The sequence below is a fragment of the Dromaius novaehollandiae genome, chromosome 12, assembly GCF_036370855.1.
Source record: "Dromaius novaehollandiae isolate bDroNov1 chromosome 12, bDroNov1.hap1, whole genome shotgun sequence".
NCBI lineage: Eukaryota > Metazoa > Chordata > Aves > Casuariiformes > Dromaiidae > Dromaius > Dromaius novaehollandiae.
In genome coordinates, this window is record NC_088109.1 from 14,836,427 (window position 1) to 14,855,165 (window position 18,739).

General features: G+C 43.3%; 2 protein-coding genes across 4 annotated transcripts; one reads left to right on the plus strand and one right to left on the minus strand.

Annotated features, from left to right (window-relative positions):
• Positions 1 to 985: 985 nt before the first annotated feature.
• On the minus strand, positions 986 to 15,284 carry XPC (XPC complex subunit, DNA damage recognition and repair factor). 3 transcript variants are annotated; one of them, XM_064518997.1, is made up of 16 exons: positions 15,048 to 15,284; positions 13,518 to 13,728; positions 12,510 to 12,634; positions 11,583 to 11,706; positions 10,540 to 10,624; positions 9,875 to 10,032; positions 9,548 to 9,668; positions 8,038 to 8,127; positions 6,321 to 7,253; positions 5,660 to 5,820; positions 5,251 to 5,332; positions 4,657 to 4,791; positions 3,974 to 4,143; positions 3,561 to 3,654; positions 2,959 to 3,048; positions 986 to 2,287 (listed from the first exon to the last, which is right to left on the minus strand). In XM_064518997.1, exons 1-16 carry the CDS (start codon positions 15,154 to 15,156, stop codon positions 2,075 to 2,077), a joined length of 2,901 nt encoding a protein of 966 aa, XP_064375067.1. In that variant the 5' UTR covers positions 15,157 to 15,284; the 3' UTR covers positions 986 to 2,074. The 3 variants fall into 3 exon arrangements, with proteins under 3 accessions (XP_064375067.1, XP_025948875.2, XP_025948877.2); XM_026093090.2 differs by having other exon boundaries at positions 12,510 to 12,637; XM_026093092.2 differs by lacking the exons at positions 986 to 2,287; positions 2,959 to 3,048 and having other exon boundaries at positions 3,561 to 3,686; positions 12,510 to 12,637.
• Positions 15,243 to 18,375, plus strand: LSM3 (LSM3 homolog, U6 small nuclear RNA and mRNA degradation associated). The gene is made up of 4 exons (XM_026093093.2): positions 15,243 to 15,350; positions 16,186 to 16,296; positions 17,522 to 17,617; positions 17,961 to 18,375. Exons 1-4 carry the CDS (start codon positions 15,330 to 15,332, stop codon positions 18,039 to 18,041), a joined length of 309 nt encoding a protein of 102 aa, XP_025948878.1. The 5' UTR covers positions 15,243 to 15,329; the 3' UTR covers positions 18,042 to 18,375.
• Positions 18,376 to 18,739: the final 364 nt, after the last annotated feature.

Here is an 18,739-nt window from a genome sequence, read left to right on the forward strand (position 1 = left end):
ACATACTTCTACTTGATGACAGGTTGGTCCCAGGCTACTGTGGTCTTACTCCTAAATAACAGTAACTTCCTTACCTCCACAGAGATCATTTGAAAAGTGTGATGGTTCAACTTCACTTGATCCAACATATTTTATTTTTAAGGGACTGGAGGTTTACTGATGTAGTCAGCAGCTTAAAATGCTTTGTTTTTATATACTAGTTTGTGCACAGGAATGATGCAAAATAAAATAGATACGTTCCCCAGGAAAGAATGTAGTGTTTTCTGTGACAGGCACTGTGGAGGAGCCAGGGCTTGCTTTCATTGTACGTACACAAACAAGGTTTCTATAGAAACAACTGCAGCAATCCTTATCTTGCCTCCCTACCAAAATTTGACAGGACATGCACTTGATATGTCAGTAATTCTCTGTTTCTGCTTTGCTCTCCCTTAGAGTAAATATATCCTTATCTTACTTCTTGTATCTTAAGTTAGAGTTGGTTCCTTATGCTGCTAAGGAGAAGTAAATTCCTGTCTTTGGAAGTTACTTTCTCTTTCCCTGCAGACTAAATATGCCAGCCAGCTTCATAACTTTGGGTATCTATGTGAAGTGTCCCAAGTTAGGAAGTGCAGAGTTGCTCTGCTGTAGCTGATATCCACTCCTATTTTAAGTGGGTGAAAAATTACTGATGTCAGCAGGAGCTGGACTTGGATCCTTACATTCAAAGTACTCATCACAGGGTGTATCCTGCACATCTGCACCATGAGTAACACAGGAGAAACCATATCCTCAGCCGGCTGCAGTTCTACCTGCTCATGAAAAAACAATTCACTCTCAGCCAATGCTGGGAGATTCTGGGACTTGACCTGTAACTTTTGGCAACACTATGATGGAAAAATAAAAAACCCAAACAAACAGCTCAGCTGCTGTGCTCTTATCCTTGCGCGAGAATCCTTCCTGCTTATGGAAAAATGGGCTGGCCAGAAGGAAGGGGCAATAGACAAGGTTAATTTTTTTCAATACTTTTATTTTGTTCCATGTATACAGTATAAAAATAGATTATTTTTCCTGAGCATATTTAAATGACAGCCATTTTCTTGCATTTCAATCTTTCCCCGTGACAACGTCCAGCAATGAATGGACTGTGTCCCCCTCTATTTTTAAAGAGACAGTGTTGGTGTCATTTTGTCCTAAAAATCACTGCAAAAGACAGATCAATAAGTATTTCTATTATAAAACTGCAGGAAAAGCTTCTGTAGATTTAATATTCCGCTCTTAATAGTTTGCAAGTGCTTTGATACTAAATAACATTTACAAAAGTTGTTTTCAGTGGATTTCACTTCTGACAGTGATGCTTAGCCAGTTTTAGACATTGTGCTCCAGAACAAAACCAAACCATACATACAAACAAACCAAAACACACACATTTTTTAAAATGACTTAAGATGCCATGTTTAACCTGATGTTTGAAATGGGGATAGGGCTTCCCCTTTTTGATCTGGCAGATTTCTGATCCTGGGCTGAAATGCCAAATCTGAGTTTTCACAGAAAGCAGGTATTTTTTAACAAGTAAATTTTCAGATTCCTCCAAATAACTATCACATGTTGCTTCACACCTTAGAGAAAGTGTTCCCCCCTCTGTGATAAAGAAGCAATTAGTGAGACTAGAACTCTACCTCACCACATGGGACAGCTCACCTCAGATAGTTAACTGCATGTTTTAGTTCTGGACAAGCAGGAAAAAATGGAAAGGAAGAAAATGGGAGGAGAGAGTTATAATGAAAGGAATGCCAAAGAAAACAGATTTATTAGCATGCTGAGTGATACTTATAAAAGGGATTAAAAAAACCCAGCTGTGCATAGATAGTGATCTTCTCAGAAGATAAAACCGCACATCTCCTCATGACTCCAAGGCGAAAAGGATGAACATGGTTTTCTGTGACAGCAAAAGAAACTCTTGATGCTGAACTAGAGGGTTGGTCCCTGACAGCTCAGAAACACAAGGAAGGCCAAAGTCCTTAGCTGGCAAAGCATACTCCTAATTGTGACACCATCCTCCTTGCATCTGGAAACGGTAAAGAAACGCTTGTTCTGATCACAGCTTCTCAAAGGGAAACAACTGTGCTGCTTCTCCTTTCTTTTCTCGCTTGCTCCTCCTGGTTGTCTTCTCTTCCTTCTGCCTCTCTACCTGGCGATTTTGGGGCCAAGAAATAGCCACATCCCCTACTGCAGTCTCTGAACTTGGACCTCCTTCTTCATCAGAAGAGAATCCAGCTCCTTTCTCTGCTTCAGGTGCTGATGGCTCAGTCTGGAAAAAACAGGTGTGAAAATGGAAAAGGAGTTCTGGAAGTCACTCTTAACTGGCCCTTTCTAAAAAGGCTCGTCTTCAGTCACAGTGACGCTTACAGACGTTACACAAGTTGACTGCTCTGCTCTGCTTTGGGCTTCTCATCCAAAGCAGTGTGAGCAGCGTGTTTCTATTTCTGGATGTCAAGCATTCTTTCAACACAAGCAAAATATTTTGGGTGGCAAAAGAAGAAAAATAAACCAGCTTTAAAAAGATCATGCTTTTCACCTTGCACAATGGAGTAAAAATTATGAACTAAAACAGATGACAAAGAGTACACTGCTCTGATCCTGTTAGCTATACGCTTGGCTTGGAGGAAGAAATCAAGGAAGTGGGTATGTCGAAACAGAACAGTAACATAAAACAATGATGCTTTGGAAAACACTAGTCTCTTGTTAAACAATAACAAGACTTCCACAGACATAACTGAGATGAGTCTCTGATCTAGTTTTTTTACTAGTTGCTATTCACAAGTTAACAACAGGAAAGAAAGATTATTGAGTGACTACATTCCGGAAGTGCTGCACTCTACCAGTGGAAATGTAACACACTGGAAGTACTGGAAAAAAAATCTCTTGACACGGAAATATCACCCTGCAAAAGAGGTCACTAATAGCAGATATGCAGAATACCTTGATGCAGTAGCGTTGCTTCAGTCTTTCTCGGATAAGAAGTCCCTTTGTCAGCAATTTCCAGTTCCCCAGAGCTCTTTTCTCACGTTTCTGTATGGGGTTGTCATTGAAAAGAGAAAACTTTGCTATCATAAGTTCCAATGTATTTAGGCCAATGCATTTTAGGATTTAAAACTGTAATTTGAAAAATCCGCACAATACTCCCAAGAATCCTACTGGGCTATTACCTTTTAAAATCTATTGCTGTCCAGTTACCTGTTTACATATGGATTACTGTCCCTTTCTAACATGTGCCCTGACTGTGAAGATCACAATCCCCCAAAAGTTTATCCTCGTGTGTATTCCTCACTTTTGGTTCCCAGCAGCCATGGAAAAGCTATTCCAGAGTGTGTGCTATTCCAAGTATTCCTACACACTTGTATTGCGTCCCACTACAGTGCAGACAGCAAGCTCAACACAGGGCATTTAAGGGATGCAACTAACCCCCCACTGTCACTGAGCTCTGTCTACCACTTACACAGCCAACCTGTGTTTGATTGTCCCCAGCTTACATCGAATTGACTTAAAAGTAACAATAAGGAAGCTGCAAAAGTAATTCTCACCTCCTTCTCCTTCTTTTCTATTTTTGCTTGTTCATTCTCCCAGGCAGCAACAAGCACTTCCTTATATTCCTCACAAACAATGTAGCCATCAGTACTAGGAAGGAGAACACAATCCTCTGTCAGCTACTAGAAGAAAAAAGAGAGGGAGCAAATGCCTGCTGCTGACCCAGACTAACCACAGGCTGCTGAATATTAACAGAACAGGTTGTCTGTCTGACAGGCTCTAAGTGTGTAATTCATCACCTATCCTCCCACACAAGTGCAGATTCTTAAAGCATATAAAATCACTGCTGTAGGTCAGGGCCACTGACTCCACTGCCACTGCTAGTACAGAAGAGCAGGACATATCCTACTTAATGCAACTTCGGCAGGACATCAAAATCCTTCAGCTGCAGCAAAGCAGCTTCACGTACACTGGGTGTGAGTAGCCTCCATGAAAATCGAATCCACTGATGGCTTGAACACAGTCAATGTCCAGCTTCCGCGCCACTCTGTTGAGGTTGGGGAGTCTAAGCTGTACGCAGCCGATCGGTAACATGGATGGCAAGAAGAGATAGACGTTTCCGTATTCATTCCGGGGAACCTGATATTGCAAAATTAAAAAGAAATGGTGACACCTGCTGCTCTCCTGAGATAGGTGAAAAACCCTGCTGCAATTCAGAGATTTTCCTTTCTTTCTGCTCTGCTACATTGCGCAGCAGTATTCTATTAATATTCACATGAGAAGACATAAGCCTAGATTTTCGCTCCAAGGATTTCCTGGTTTAAGCTCACTGTCCAGGCTTTATTACTAAGGCTGTGATGTAGAGAATTAGCAAAACAAGCATGGGGCAGGCAAATTAAATGAACTAAGTTAGACAGTCAACAGCCTGCACTGCTGGCACCCATCTTTATGTGTACTCAGGACAAGAAGGCTTAACTAAAGTTTTGACCATTCCTTCCTGGGCACAATCATCCCAGAATCCTAAGTCTGGATCCAGATGCTATTGACTGGTCTCACCTCTGAAACATGCAACTTCTTCTGGAAAAATAAAGCCCAAAGTTCCATACAAAACACTTCCTTTAACCCCAGCCCTCCTGTAGCCCTCCTGGCTACCTTTCCATCCACTGCCACAGGCGGCTGGAACTCCTCTGTCTGCCAGAGACCAAACAGTGCCAGGTCCTCTTTGTCCCGGTTTGCAGGCTCTGCAAGGCGCGCCTTTCTTGCCTGATTGGAGAATCCCTTCACCATCTGTGTAAATACAATGGCCAAACTTGTAACACCATAGGAACAAACTGCCAGTGATTCCAGACTTTCCTGGGATGTCAAAGGAGAAGGCTCTGGGAGAGAAGAAATGCCCATTTCCTATCTTCAGTCTCTATTGATTATACATAATAACCGACGGCACCTGTATGCAAGAGGGAGCCAGATCTTCCAGTTTACATAGAAGTCCCAGGATGCCTTTGAACAAGATTAAAAGGATACGGTTCTGCTAAATACCGTTGGGTATCTAGCAGATAGCTGGGCATCACGTAGACCATCGGCACAGTAGGTGTACAGATTCACAATGCAGCCAGAGGCTACCACAAGCCATGCTGCAGCGTGAGAAATGTACATCTGCCAATGGAAGGAAGACAAAAACCACAACAGAATCAAGCTCAAGCCTTAGAGGACAGACATATTGCACAGGAGGGACCCAAACCCTCTTACCTTGTAGGGTACTTCTCCAATCCTCACCACTCGAGCCTGCTTCAGCCAAGTGTCCTTGGAGTGCAGTGTGTGTACACAGTCTCTAAAGAGGCCAGAAGGAAGCAACAGTTTCCATTAGGGACTCCCGAACTGCAATCCACATGCTGATATGGTAAGAAAGCTACATCTAAGTGGTATGCAAATGCTGTCTGAGCAGCTGCATGCCTCTTCCTGTCTATGCATGTGGTCTGGAACCTACCGCTACTACTGCGGTAGTCTTCAAGCAAACCAGCTCTTAAAATCCCTGATCTATTTTGCCCCAACTGCAAAGACACACACACACATTACAAAGGCTTGATCACGTCCACAATGCCCTTAACTGCTTGTTATAAAGATCACAGGCACACATGACAAAATGTGCACCACTTACCTAGAGTAGACAGCCTCTCCTCTGCAGTACCCTAAGATAGCAGCTGACTCAGGATAGATGGCCTCATATTTCAAGAGGTGCCTCCTGAGTGCATAAAGGGGGTGATTTTTGTACTCTCCAATTGCTGTTGGCAGAGGCTGATCTTGAAGCTTAACTTGAAACTGTAGGAATTATGCAAAGAAGAATGATTTCACAACTCTCTTGTACTAGACTTTTAAGAAAATAAGAAAGAGCATAGTATGGATCAAAGGAAAAAAAATCAGAAACTTAATGAGGTGAGCCAAGGGACTGAAGCATTCTTGTTGCAATTAGGTACTTAGATCTGTACCCAGATCCATATATTTTGAAAGACCCTCTCCAGGAAGGGCAATGTTGAGCTGTACAGAAACCACATTAGCAGATTTCCAATATAGACTGTTCTGTACTTTTGCTGTCCAGATTTCTCTAAAAAGCCTCCATTTGATATTATTTGGATCTATCATTGTACATTCCCTCTAAAACATGCACATAGTAGTTCAAGCTCAAAAACGAACTTCCTTACTCACGAAATGTTTCCTAATGATTTTTGCCTGAATGAGGACCCAAGGATTGGACTCTTGGGATTAAATAAGGTTATTTAACCTTATTTGTCTCTTGGCCTAAATAACCAAGTGTCACTTACCTCCCTTTCCTCTTTCTTGTCTCTTTCCACAAAGGGACTTTTATATGGCTTCAGCGTGTCTTTCCACCACTCAGAGTCCACACGGCTCTTCCTCGTTGCAGTCATCCACACTGGGTCGTATCTTTGCGTCACATCCTTGACACTCCCGTCATTGTCAACCCCCACAATGTAGGAAAGCGGCTTTGTGGCATACTTGAAGCACAGCTGGGGCTGGCCAACAGTGCCATGAACACAGTCTACACACACCCACTTGTCCTCACGTTCAAGGAAAACCTCCAGCCACTGGTCTGTGCCCGTCACTTTCCTCAGCTCCTGCTCTCCATCATCCTCATCACTAGAAATGATTTTGTTTCGCTTTCTCTGTGCATTAGGCAAGGCAGTAGCTGTACCTTTTGCTGGTCTAGGCTCAGCTTCATGTGACTTTTTGGACAGCCTCAATTCTGAAGTCTTAGTTTTCAGGCTTTTATCAGCTGTTACCTTTGACTTCTGGGAGCCCAATGACCTCCTTTGCTTTTTACGTACAGTTTCAAAATCCTCTTCAGACAGACTGCTCTCCTCCTCTGAAGCCTCAAAGTCAGAAACACTGCGCTCATCACTTCCACTCTCTTCTTTGTAACACACTTTGGAGGCCACTCGTCTCCGGCGATCATTTTTGGGCCTGACTGGCATATCTTTTTCCCCTAAACTGCAGTCCTCATTACTAGGTTCCCTCTGCGCCTGGCTTTCTGTAGTCAGCTTTGACTTGTACGGCCTTTTTGTCTGAGCAGTGTTTGGTTTCTTTGGCTCCTTGTTGTCTTCACTCTCCGAGGATTTCTTATCCTGCTGGGCTTTTCTGCAGAAGCCTTTTTTTGCCACAGCTTTGGGTGTTGTGGCAGAGCTCTCCTGCCCCTCAGAAGTACTGCTGAGAGACTGCCTCTTGGAGGAGCCTTTCCCCTGCAAAGAAAGAGGCTAGGTCACTTTGATCATGGCTAAGCGTATGCTAGGAAAACTGGCTTCAATTAACCACACAAGGTGCATGCAGACCAAAGGTTGGCAAGCACAGACAGTGTGCAGATCTCAGGGACGCTAAAGCTTCAGGCAAATGGTTGAAGATAGACATTTGGCCACTTCCAAATTCTGAGTTCAGTTTTCCCAGCTTCAGTAAAGGCAGTAAAGTGAGCAGCAGCTACATCTGCAAACTAGCTGACTTTGAAGTTAGTCAGCTTGTTATTTAGACTCCATGACAGACATCGCAGAAGGAAGACAAAATGGATAAAATGGATTCTTGAAAAATAAATTAAGGGCGCGTCTACATTTTCTTGTAAAAAATAAGACTTTTCAAAATTAATTCTTTTAAACATTTAAATATTTTTTAATTAAATCAATACTGTGACAACACGTGGCAAAGCTTAGATTTACTTTAACTCATTAACATGGAATAAAGTAAATGCAGAAGTATTACTCAAGCAGCAAGTGTTTTGCTGTCAAAGTTTTAAAGAAATTTAAAACTACTGAAGCATCAGAAGTCTTTACCTAAGCCACAAAATGACAGTTTAACACAGAAACCTAAAAATTAAGAGTCTGTGTCTTCTGCACTATAGACAAAACATTATCATCATCCTGGTTTCATGTAACAAGTGATTCCACTACGAGCTTCAACAGCCAGAAAGTTTTTTCACTCCTTTTCTCTGACCCACAGTGACATATTCCCCATTCCACCCACTCAATGAAAACTAACCTTTGCTTTCGTCTCCTTGAGAGGAACAGGCTGAAGAGACAGCACAAGACGGCACAGCAGCTGTAATGCTCGGAGAATAATTAAAAATATCTGCAAAAGAAAAAATAAAGGACCTTTAGCCTCCTTTTTTTTAGGTATATGAAAAAAGGTCTTAAAACTATTTTACGATCTGGGTTCTGTCACACACCATTTTCATTCCCACTTTTTCCCAGTTCTGTACATGCTGACAGACATGTAGGTAGCCAAATTGCTTTAGTATCTAAGTGCTATACAGCCTTCTCTGGCTCTTATTTATGGCATTACAGTGAGAGGGGGACTGCTGTTATCTCTGTCTCACAGATCAAGAGCCGATGCCTAAGGAGGCTCAGTGATCTGTCCTGCTGGAGCAGACACATTAAAGTTGCCCGAATCCTATCTTCTCTATCAGTCTCTCATTCTGGAGGCACACTGAAATAAAAAGACTGAATCCTCCCTCCAAAAGGTGGCCAAGGCCAGTCACATATCATCAGCTGAAGCCAGCAAAAACACCAGCCATTCAGAGAGTGTCAGTAGTCACAGATGAGTGACTAACAGCTGTGACCTGGCAACTGCCTTTCTGCATGGGACTCAACAGAAGCTGCTGTTAATAAATGCCTAGGCAGAGCTGATTATGCTTTTTCCTCCCATCCCAGCAAGTGGTGTCTCTGCATTTCCACAGTGAAGTAGCAAAGCCAGCAGCGCTATGACCTCCCATTTTGTGACAGAGAAGCTACAACATTCCACTTTATCAGCAACAGGGACAGAACTGCATGCCAAGCACCTGTGAAGGAACAGCTCATTTCTGCTCTTTCAAATGCTCCCTGTCAATTTAGTCTCCCATGTTTCCCCTTCCCTTCCTTGTTTTATGAAAATCTCTGTGTGACCTGAAGTGACTAACTCCACTTTGTCCCTCAGCTCAATTCCACCACAGAATGACGGTAGAGTCTAACTGTTTTCCAAGCCTTGGCCTCAGGCTACTCCATTCCTCTGGCCTCTGACGGTTGCTCTGATAGTAACCAACTACGCTGCCTCAGTTCCTCTCCAACTTCTAACTCAAAGATCTGTAAACAGATTCTTTAGCCAAGTAAGCCCAAGAATTTCCTCACTCAAATTAGTATTTCAGGAGAAACCTATTAAGCTGGTTTTGTTCAATCTACACTCCTAAACCAATATAAAGAAGCCAAACCATACTCGGGAATAAGCTACTTTATACACTATGCACAAGGCCATCCACAGCAGAACATGGAGCATGCAGGGACACTACCAGAACTAGGGGCTGCAGTTAGGCACAGCTCAAATTGAAGAATTTAATCACAGAAGGACTCCAAGTAAAAATAAAAGAGAAATAAAAAGCCAGGCAATCACCTAAATTACTGATTTGTTTTCTCCAAATCCATCCTTCAAACACCACCAGGTGTATGACCTGGCAGCTCTACAGCAGTGATCTGGCATCCAAATTCAGCAGTCAACCCTGCACTTCCCAGTCACTTACATGAACCAACTCTTCATCATCTCGTGCAGCATAGATGGCAAAGCGCCTCTCCAAGGTAGACTGAAGGGGCTCTCCTTTGTCAATAGAAAGCTCATCGTTGACAGTGAAGGTTCCAACAAACCTGAAAAATGAAACATCTACTTACTTCTAGTATCCTGAGTGTATTCTTGAACTTCATAGCTCCTTTCCTTCACTAAAATGGATAGTTTCTCATCCTTGTATTTAAAATCAGAGAAATCACTGAAAATTGACAATTATGTTCACCCCTCTCCCTTAACCATGGCTCTAGATTCCACAGGATAGCAGGATTAGGAAAGATAGTTTTACCATTTCACCAAGTTGGAGAGGTAGAGAAGGTCCACTCGACCTTCAGGCACTTTTGTGAAGTGGGTGGGGATGATGGATAGACCAATAGCAAGAAGATCTGGCTGGCTACAGATTCTGTTCCTATAGAAACCATTTGCTAATAAACACAGGAGATGAACCTAAGAGAAACAAAAGTTTTTACAGTGAGTTCACAGGAGATTTGCTTTGCTGAAACTCTTGTCCATGGTAAAGCCATGGAGAGCTTTACTACTCTTTTAACACAAATATGCAACAACATAGCCTTCCAAGAGTACACAGGGTGGACACAGGGCTGTCTTCAGATCACCATGAGAAGACAGTAAAGCCTTTAAGTCCCTGTTAGTGTCTCCTGATCTGCGTTTGACTGACAGTTTAACCTCAACAGAAATGAGCAAACACATGCTCAGTGTTTGCACTGCTCACATCTATTATGCTTTAGAAGTCTACTAATGCAGTCACAGATGTTTCCCACTTACAATTTAAGAAAAGTCCTACAAACACTTGTCTGGACTACAGCCTTTTTATTTTTTCATTTTAACCATGGCCCCAAATTATCTTGATCAGAATTAGTTTATTCTTCATTACACATCAGTTCAGAGATCTTTATGCTCAATCTTTTCTCTGTCGGGTTTTTCTGTGACCAATACCTTATGCGTGTCCTCACGAACCTCCTTGATGAAACGTTTCATCATTCTCCGAAGATACACCTCAAACTCGGCTTTTCTTTTTTCTCTGCATAAGTTTACAAAAGAAACGGATGTTGTAGTTTTCTATGGACCTTCCTCTCTATTCTTCAACTGTATCAATCAGCTCACAAAGAGAACCCATCCCAGAGAATATTCTGTGCCCACTTAGCAAAAGTTTAGTTAATGGCTATGTGAATAGGCATATAAATGCGTATGACTAATAAAATATAAACTCAATGTACCTGACTACCAAGAGCTCAGAAACATTCAGATTGCCTAAATTCCACCTAACTTTATGTACCTAGAGTTTCCTACCAGACAGCTTTAGACAACTCCACACTAAACTTCTTAGTATCTTTCTGAATTGTCTGTTTTAGATTACTGCTACCCTTACATTCAGTTTCCTGGATAAACAGTTTTCTTTTCATTGCTGAAATCTTTTGACTTGGAGGCAAAAGATATTCTAGATGCTTTGCAATAAAGGCTGGTCTGGGACAGTGCCCACCCCGTAACTGCGTGAGACACTGCCAGGCCTCCAGCTGCCACAGGAAGAATGCTACCAGATGGTGATGGCATTCATTTGACTCCATCTATTCATCCCTCAGGCATGGGCACACAGAGGATTCCACCTTAGCTGTTAGATATTTACAGTAAAACAACGTCATTTACCCACAGCTCTCCACTAAGAAGCCTATTACTATCTCTGGTTTGGAGGTGGGGACACTAAAGCACAATGAAGTTACGGGCCTGATTTTCAAAGAAGCTGAAAAGCCTCCTTTCACGCCAACTTCCATTGAAGACTTTTGATAAAAACGTGAGGGGAAAAGTCCTCTGTGGATGTAAACTGTCCTCCATCTCATCACCTCAAATCACTCCAAGTCATCAGTCTGCACAATTTGGGGATTTCTACCCAGAACAGAGCAAATTAGTGACAGTTAACACTGGGCATATCTTCAGTTTTTAAACATCTTTTCACTGCCCCTCACCACCTTCCCGGTTCTTACCTTCTCTCTCTTTTCTTTGCCTGCTCTGGGGTTTCAACCTCTATCTCAACTGGTTTGCTTGGCAGCACCGCTGCTGGAACAACAGCATCTTCTTCTAACTTATCCACAACAGGTTCCTGGAGTTCTGGAAAAATAAAATATTATAATTAATCCACATGGAATAGATATTCTAGAAAGGGCTGCCAATGGGATAAGAACCTACCCACTCCTGCTCATCTCCTCAAACTCAACCTACAAACAGAATGCCATAGTAAATACCAGTTCCTGCATCTTCTACAGCGCAGTGTCTGCTCAGCTATTTCAGATAGCTGTGGGATGCTAGACACCCTGCTGTTGAGGAACCTGATCAGCAAAGTCTAATGGCAAGTCACTCTGTCACAAACTCAAATGGGAAAAAGGTCAGTAAATGAAGCAGATGTGACCTGAAGGGTGCGTGTGGAGGAGAAAAGAAGAAACTGACAGCTGTTCCCTTTAGAAGGCATAAATCTAAGGCAGCAAAATATAAAGATTATGATCATCATGGTTCTCATCACAGTCTGTTGACGGGCACCTGACCAAACAGATCAGTTGGTTGCATCTCCATTCTCCCTTGCTAGGAAATCACAGTTTTGAAACTTTTTCACAGCTGAAAAAGTGCTGTGAACAGTTGCAGCATTTTAACATAAGCCAACAGGTTGTCAAATGCAAGGCACTGCATTAGGTCAATAGTTGTTTTGTTTTTTCTACTTTGGAACAATTCTTAACATTATTGTGAGACATCGGCTTTAAAAGAAACTGATATGCACATGGAACGTACTCTAAGTATACAGAACTCACCTACCTGAATCCAACTGAGAAATGGCTCAATAACCAAATTACAAACAAAAAAAGTGCATACAAGAATATTTGCTCCTTAAAATGAATAAACATGCAACAAAAGGTTGTTACCTTCCACATCCTCCCATTCATCTTCACTTTCATCATCATCATCATCATTGTCTTCATCCATCTCTTTTTTAGCAGGAGACTCTCTCTTCAAATTTATTTCCCTCTGAGGGGGCTTCAGTGAGTCACTACTGAAATTATCAAAATGGCTTTAGCATTGTGAAGTGTAGGTGCTTGCTTATTTAAAAAAAAAGAGAAAGGGAACCATTACAAACAGGGAAATAAATGAAGTGTGACCTCTGTATCATTAACAACAGACGCAAAGGTTTTGAATATTTGGCAATTAAACCACAGATGTCTTCCCTGTAAAGCAAAGCATCTGTGCCATAAACAACCATGGGCTCATTGGGGGAGCATTTCTACCAGTTCAAACTTAGGTCCTGGTTCTGCAAGGTTTTCTAAGAAGGAAGATGCCTGAACATACAAAAGGTCCCATCCTTTGGAACAGCTTGTGCAAATGAATTCTTGGAGAACTAGTTCAATTAATCATTTTTTTCTTACTGATCAAAGTGTACTGAAATTAGAACTGTTTCTGTTTCACTACAGTAATACCCAAGGCTCCATTTGGCCAGTGAAATGAGACCAACCAATCAGTTTTATGTCTTGTTATTAATTCATTTTGCTATGGCAACCTCCACAGGAGGACCACGTTGCTCTTATATTTGGATTCCTAAAAACACAGGGGAGTGATATGTTTAAAGGATTCTGCTGATAATTGTAAACTCAAGTCTCACAGCAACATTTCTATACATGCTGGATTCCATAAAACCTCCCTAGTCCCATGAAAAACTAGAATAACAAATGAAAAAAAAATTAGGTTTAAACTATTTGAACTAACTCATTTGAAAAGGCTCGGATATCTGCTTCCACCACAGACTGTCTTCCCCAAGACCAACTCTGCCTAAATTAAGCTACACATGCATATTGGCAGCACTGGGCCCTAAACAAAATCATATAATCATGAGTAAAGAGTTCATGTAGGCTCTAATAATGAACAGTAAGTGAACTTACCTGCACACTGCATCTTTGCTATGATTCCCTTTACTTTTAGTAGTTTTCTTATTTTCTTCCTTTATTAGCAATTTTACCCCTTTTTGTTTTGAAGGCTTACTTGCTGAGCTGCAAACTCCAGTATCACAGACTTCTTCCTTCTTTCTAGCTGGAACTTTTGAGCTGTTCCTTCTCGTACTAGGCTTTTTCTCTTCAAAATCATCTGCACTGGCTAGAAGAAAGGAAGATATGCCAAAGGATGAAATCTCATCTACACTGCAGTCAGGAGCTTCACATCGTTCATCAGAGGAGAACTTTATCTACCAGCTACAGAAGACAGTGAATACTTATAAAGAATATCATTTGAGCATTTGCATAATAAATAGGGAATAACTGAACAACAGTTAAAAGAAAATAATTATAGTAATGTAGTGGGCAAAAATATGTAAAGATTCCTATAGTCTTACCAACGGGAGCAGCTGAAAAACAAGCATTGTACTTACCACTCGCAAGAAATTATTTTCTTCAGACAACTATTATTTTGTAAAGCTACTCAGAAGAACTTTATTCAAAGCATCTCCTGGGACACTGACCACTGAATATGACAGCCACCTTTCCGGTCACACATGGGTGACACTACAGCATGGTGCATTTTCACAGAAGAGTCACAGCTAAGGTCAGCCAAACCTTTAACAGGTCGCTTGCTCCTTGATTTCCAGCCTTTATCAGTGTGTGAAGCCTTTAACATCTTCCAGATAAGGGGTGGGCCCTGCTGGACAGCTGATGCATTGACTTAAATCCCTAATTTATGTATTTCAGTCATAGCCTTTGGGACTGTGCAGAACAGTTTATTCAGTTCAGGAAAGTCACCAAATGATCTTTTCACTCTTGCAAAATCCAGAGGGAAATATCCCAAGTGGGATGTGGGATAAGCCCAGGATAACGCAGCATCACACTAGGTACATGAGTGAACGGCAGGGACAGAGCAAACACGAGGTTAGACTGTAGGAGTTTGTAGTCTTATTCCATGACCCTTTCCAACATCAGAGGCTGCTGCGCCCCAGGGCTGCGTTAAGGCTGAGCTGAGACCCACCACATCGGGGCAGCAGAGGAGGCTGCGGAGATCTGGCGAGCATCAGCCCACCTCGAGCCTCCCGCTCTGCCCCAAGGCCCCGGGCCAGGGGCCCCCGCCACCGCGCAGCCCAGGCGCGGCTCGGGAAGCTCCGGTCCCCGGGAGGCCCCGCCGGGCCGGTTCCCCCTCACGGGGCCCCGGCAGGCCGAGGCCTAGCGGCGCCGAGGGCAACGGGCGGGGAGCCCGCAGCTCTCCGCGCCTGGCGCCACCTCTCGCCTTACAGAGCGGCTGGTTCCCCCACCGCTGCCCCGTGTCCAAAGCCCTCCTGTCTTTACTGAAACACAACCCCGCCCGGGAACGAGCAGCCGGCGGGACGGGGCGCTCGCTCGCTCGGGCCGCCCGGCCCCAGGGGACGGAGGGGCCCGCAGCCCCGGCGGGATTCCAGCGCCTCCGGGGACGTCATGGCCGCCCGCACTCACCCTCGCCCTCGCCCTCCGCCTCCGCCTCGCCCCGCGGCGCCCGCGGCCTCCCGCGGCGTCTCTTGCCGGCAGCCGCCGGCCGGGGCGAGGCTTTGCGCTTCCTGGCCATGCCGCCCCGGCAGCGGAGGCGAGCGCGCAGGGGCTCCCGCGGCAGCGGGCGGGCGGACTGTCCCCTGCTGCCGCGTCCCGCTCGGTGCAGCCGCGCGCGCCCCCCACCGCCACCGGAGGGGAAGGGGCAGGGCCATAAAGTCTCGCGGGAGGGCGCGGGAGGCGGTTTGAAAGATGGCGGATGAGGTGGACCAGGTGAGCGGCTCCTTCCCGCGGGGGCGGGAGGCAGCGCGGGGACCTTCGCCGCCGCGGCCCGGCCTGGCCCTAGCTCCCGGCCTCCGAGCGCTGCGGCGGCGGGGCCTTTCCTGCTGCTATTGCCCAGGCGCCCGCCCTCCCTCGCGGTGCGGGGAGCTGGTTTCCGCGACCGCCGGCACCGGCCGGGACGGAGCCCCAAGCCGGGGGGCGACGGCCTAAGATGGCGGCAGCCCCTCGCGCTCGGCGGCGCCCGAAGCGCTCGCCTTTGCCGCGGGGAGGGCGGCTCGGCCCTGCTCGTGGTCTGGTCTCCTGCCTCCGCTGCGGGGCCTAGCGGAGCTCGTGCCGCGGCGCTGATGCCTCGGCTGGGGCTGCGTGTGTGGGGCGGGAGGGGCCGTGTGTCACCCAGCCTGCCCAGGTGCGCTCCCCAAAAGGAGGATGGACATTGGGTTTTCTAGCTGCGCGATGCCGCAGCTGCGGTGCCAGCTTCTAAGCTAGCTGCTTCAAAGCTAGTTGTGCAGACTGGGCTTTCTGCTGCAGCACAGCCAAGGGATGCCAATAAGTCATTATTGTTATTATTAAAGTTGGTCTTTTGGCTGCATTTGTGAAGCACAATAGCCTGAGTTGAAGCATGTTAACTAATTTTGTTCATGCTGCTAAACATTCATAGCGTGGTAATATCAATTGTCCTGAGATTCAATGGAATTTGAAAGAATGTTTCACAGTTCTTGATTTTCTTGTTCTTACCTGTTTCTTTTGTGTTTCTCACCAATACTGAGGAATAGAGAAGTTCAGACTTCTTCTGTATAAATGTTTATTTTTTAATTTTACTTTTCAGCAACAAACAACCAATACTGTAGAGGAGCCACTTGATCTCATCAGACTCAGTCTAGATGAGCGAATCTATGTTAAAATGAGGAATGACAGAGAACTTAGAGGCAGACTACATGTAAGTAACACACTTTCGTAACACTACAATGCTTATCCAGCTAAGCGTTATTTCATGTACAATAATCTTCATAATATAATCCAAGGAATATTACAGGTAAACTTGCCTACTAATTAGTTTAAAAGCACATGTAACTGTACCTCGTGATTAAAAAAAATGCAGAAGTGGTTAGAGAAGATAAGTTAAAGGTCATCTTAGTAACAGGGGCTGAACCCTTTCTTTTTACAGAAGCTTTTTCTGTGATGGCAGTAGCAAAATTTAATTTGTTCACTACTCTATCTGCTATAAAATGCTACTCTAAAGACTCAAGAGGTGTATTTTGTTTTTCTTTCCCTTAGTCTTCTGGATGACACCAAGCAATTCTTTCCACTGTTTTTGGTCTCTGTTCCTATGTTTATGAAATGAGCATAATGATGCCAATCTCCTCTTGTAAAGCACTTTGAGGTCTCTTTAAGATTGAAATAAGAATGAGATTATTGTTATCAAACAAATTATTCTTAAGGTACACCTAATAAGGGTATGATGGGATATGTACTCAGCTTGATTCTCTGCAAATCTGATTTATCTAAGAGCATTCTTCTTCGATAGTGATCTGTCACTTAATGAGACAGGTTTCTGTTTTCTGTTGAGCCAGTCGTCGTTCCTGAGTACTGTACTGTGTTGGGGAAGATAACCAGTTGTCCTGTGTGTTGACTGGGCCTCAGCACATTTGGGACCTCGATGATGAGGACGTATCCATGAAGATCTGGTTATAGTATAGTTTGTAATATGCTTTTGGAAGGTGTTCGGAACACTTGCTTATTTAAAATTTTTGTAGCAGCTTTCATGTCTGTTAAGTTATCCCCAGACAATCAATTCCAGGAGGCTGGACTGGTAGCAAAGAATGTATAGCTTGTTAATGTTAATGAATGACATGGATAAGCCTGTCCGTCAGAGCTTTTGCATGTGTTCTCATTGAAAGCTTCAGAGCCATTTCCTGGAAGAGTGTTTCTGTGAATCTATATGCAATTCTTTTTTCTTTTTTCTTGTGCTGCTGAGTACTGATTTGTCACCATTTATATTTGAAATTTTAACTATAACTAATACTGCTTTATGTTAACATAGTGGCACACTTTAGTCAAAATCAGGCTGAATTAATTCTGTCCAAAAGTCTCACTAAAATTCTCATTTTAATGAGCTTGTATTTGAACTTTGTAAAAATAATAAACTAGCTTCATTCCTACAGGCATATGATCAGCATCTAAATATGATCTTGGGTGACGTGGAAGAAACTGTAACAACAATAGAGATTGATGAAGAAACCTATGAAGAGATTTATAAAGTAAGGACTTCAGTGTATTTATCTCTGTAGAAAGATGTGGGGTGTGTGTGTGTTTTTTTAACTAAACAACGTTATCTGTTTGAAATAGACTATTGCTGGCTATTTATTGGGCCAAGATCTGACAAAAGTTTCAGGCAGATTCTTTTGAAAGTATGAAGTGTCCAAAGACTTGGTATTAATTGTAATTGGCATACTGATCTCTTCAGTATGCCAATAAGTTGTAAAATCAAGCTTACTTTTGTTGGAGTTGTTTCTGGTGCTTTTTATGACTGAATTTGGTCACATGCTTATCAGGTGTCAACTACACTTTTGTAAATGTAAACTTTTCTTTCCTTCTTCTTAGTCTACCAAAAGGAATATTCCGATGCTCTTTGTCAGAGGTGACGGCGTTGTGCTTGTAGCTCCCCCGTTGAGGGTTGGCTGAAACAACAAAGGATTTAACCTTGTTGGAAGGTTTCAGGCTTTTGGACAATGTTTCCTGTTTCGATCACGCATCTTGAAATTCTGTGTGCATTTTTATAGGATGTTTTTGTCTGCTTTTTTTGGGAAGGGGAGGGAAGGGCAGGGGAGCCAACTTGTCTTGCTGAAAGTACATGTAATCAGTTGAAGTGGTGTAAAACAACCTGGTTTTCTCGGAATTAATGTAACTGCTGTAAGTCGGCTGTCTGTCACATCAGTAAAAGAATCTTTCAGTTTTGCAATCTTGGCAATAGCAGTGTCTTAAATTTTTGTTTTAAATAAATTTGGTTTATCTTTCAGATTTGACTTGTCATGTTTTTATATTGAAGAGATTATATTTATGTACTTCTGTAGAACTACTACATTAAGTTGTAGTACACAGCCTCGCTTTCTGAGAAAGGAGTATCTTTTTGTGTGTAGTGTTAATCTTTGCCCTTATTAATACTTGAGTCTTGCAGATTATGACCTTTTGGGAGCAATACTGTATCAATCTAGAGTGCTGTCATTTTTGGCTGTTCTGTATCTAAATCCTGTATGCATATTCTTGTAGTATTCTTTGTATAGTTGTATCTATATGTATCTTTCACTTAAAATGATGCTTTTACAATGTTTTAGATGGTTTTATTGTGGCTTTACTAGTAGGGTAATGGTATGCAGTGCTCT

Bases quoted from the DNA above. Each gene is read 5' to 3' on its own strand.
- LSM3 (XM_026093093.2), top strand. From the start codon at position 15,330: ATGGCGGATGAGGTGGACCAG. The intron at 15,351-16,185 runs GTGAGCGGCTCC...TTTACTTTTCAG, and splicing joins TGGCGGATGAGGTGGACCAG to CAACAAACAACCAATACTGT. The intron at 16,297-17,521 runs GTAAGTAACACA...TCATTCCTACAG, and splicing joins AACTTAGAGGCAGACTACAT to GCATATGATCAGCATCTAAA.
- XPC (XM_026093090.2), bottom strand. From the start codon at position 15,156: ATGGCCAGGAAGCGCAAAGCCTCGCCCCGGCCGGCGGCTGCCGGCAAG. The intron at 12,638-13,517 runs GTAAGTTCACTT...TGATAATTTCAG, and splicing joins AGCAAAGATGCAGTGTGCAG to TAGTGACTCACTGAAGCCCC. The intron at 4,792-5,250 runs GTAAGAGGGTTT...GTATTTACACAG, and splicing joins TTGGAGAAGTACCCTACAAG to ATGGTGAAGGGATTCTCCAA.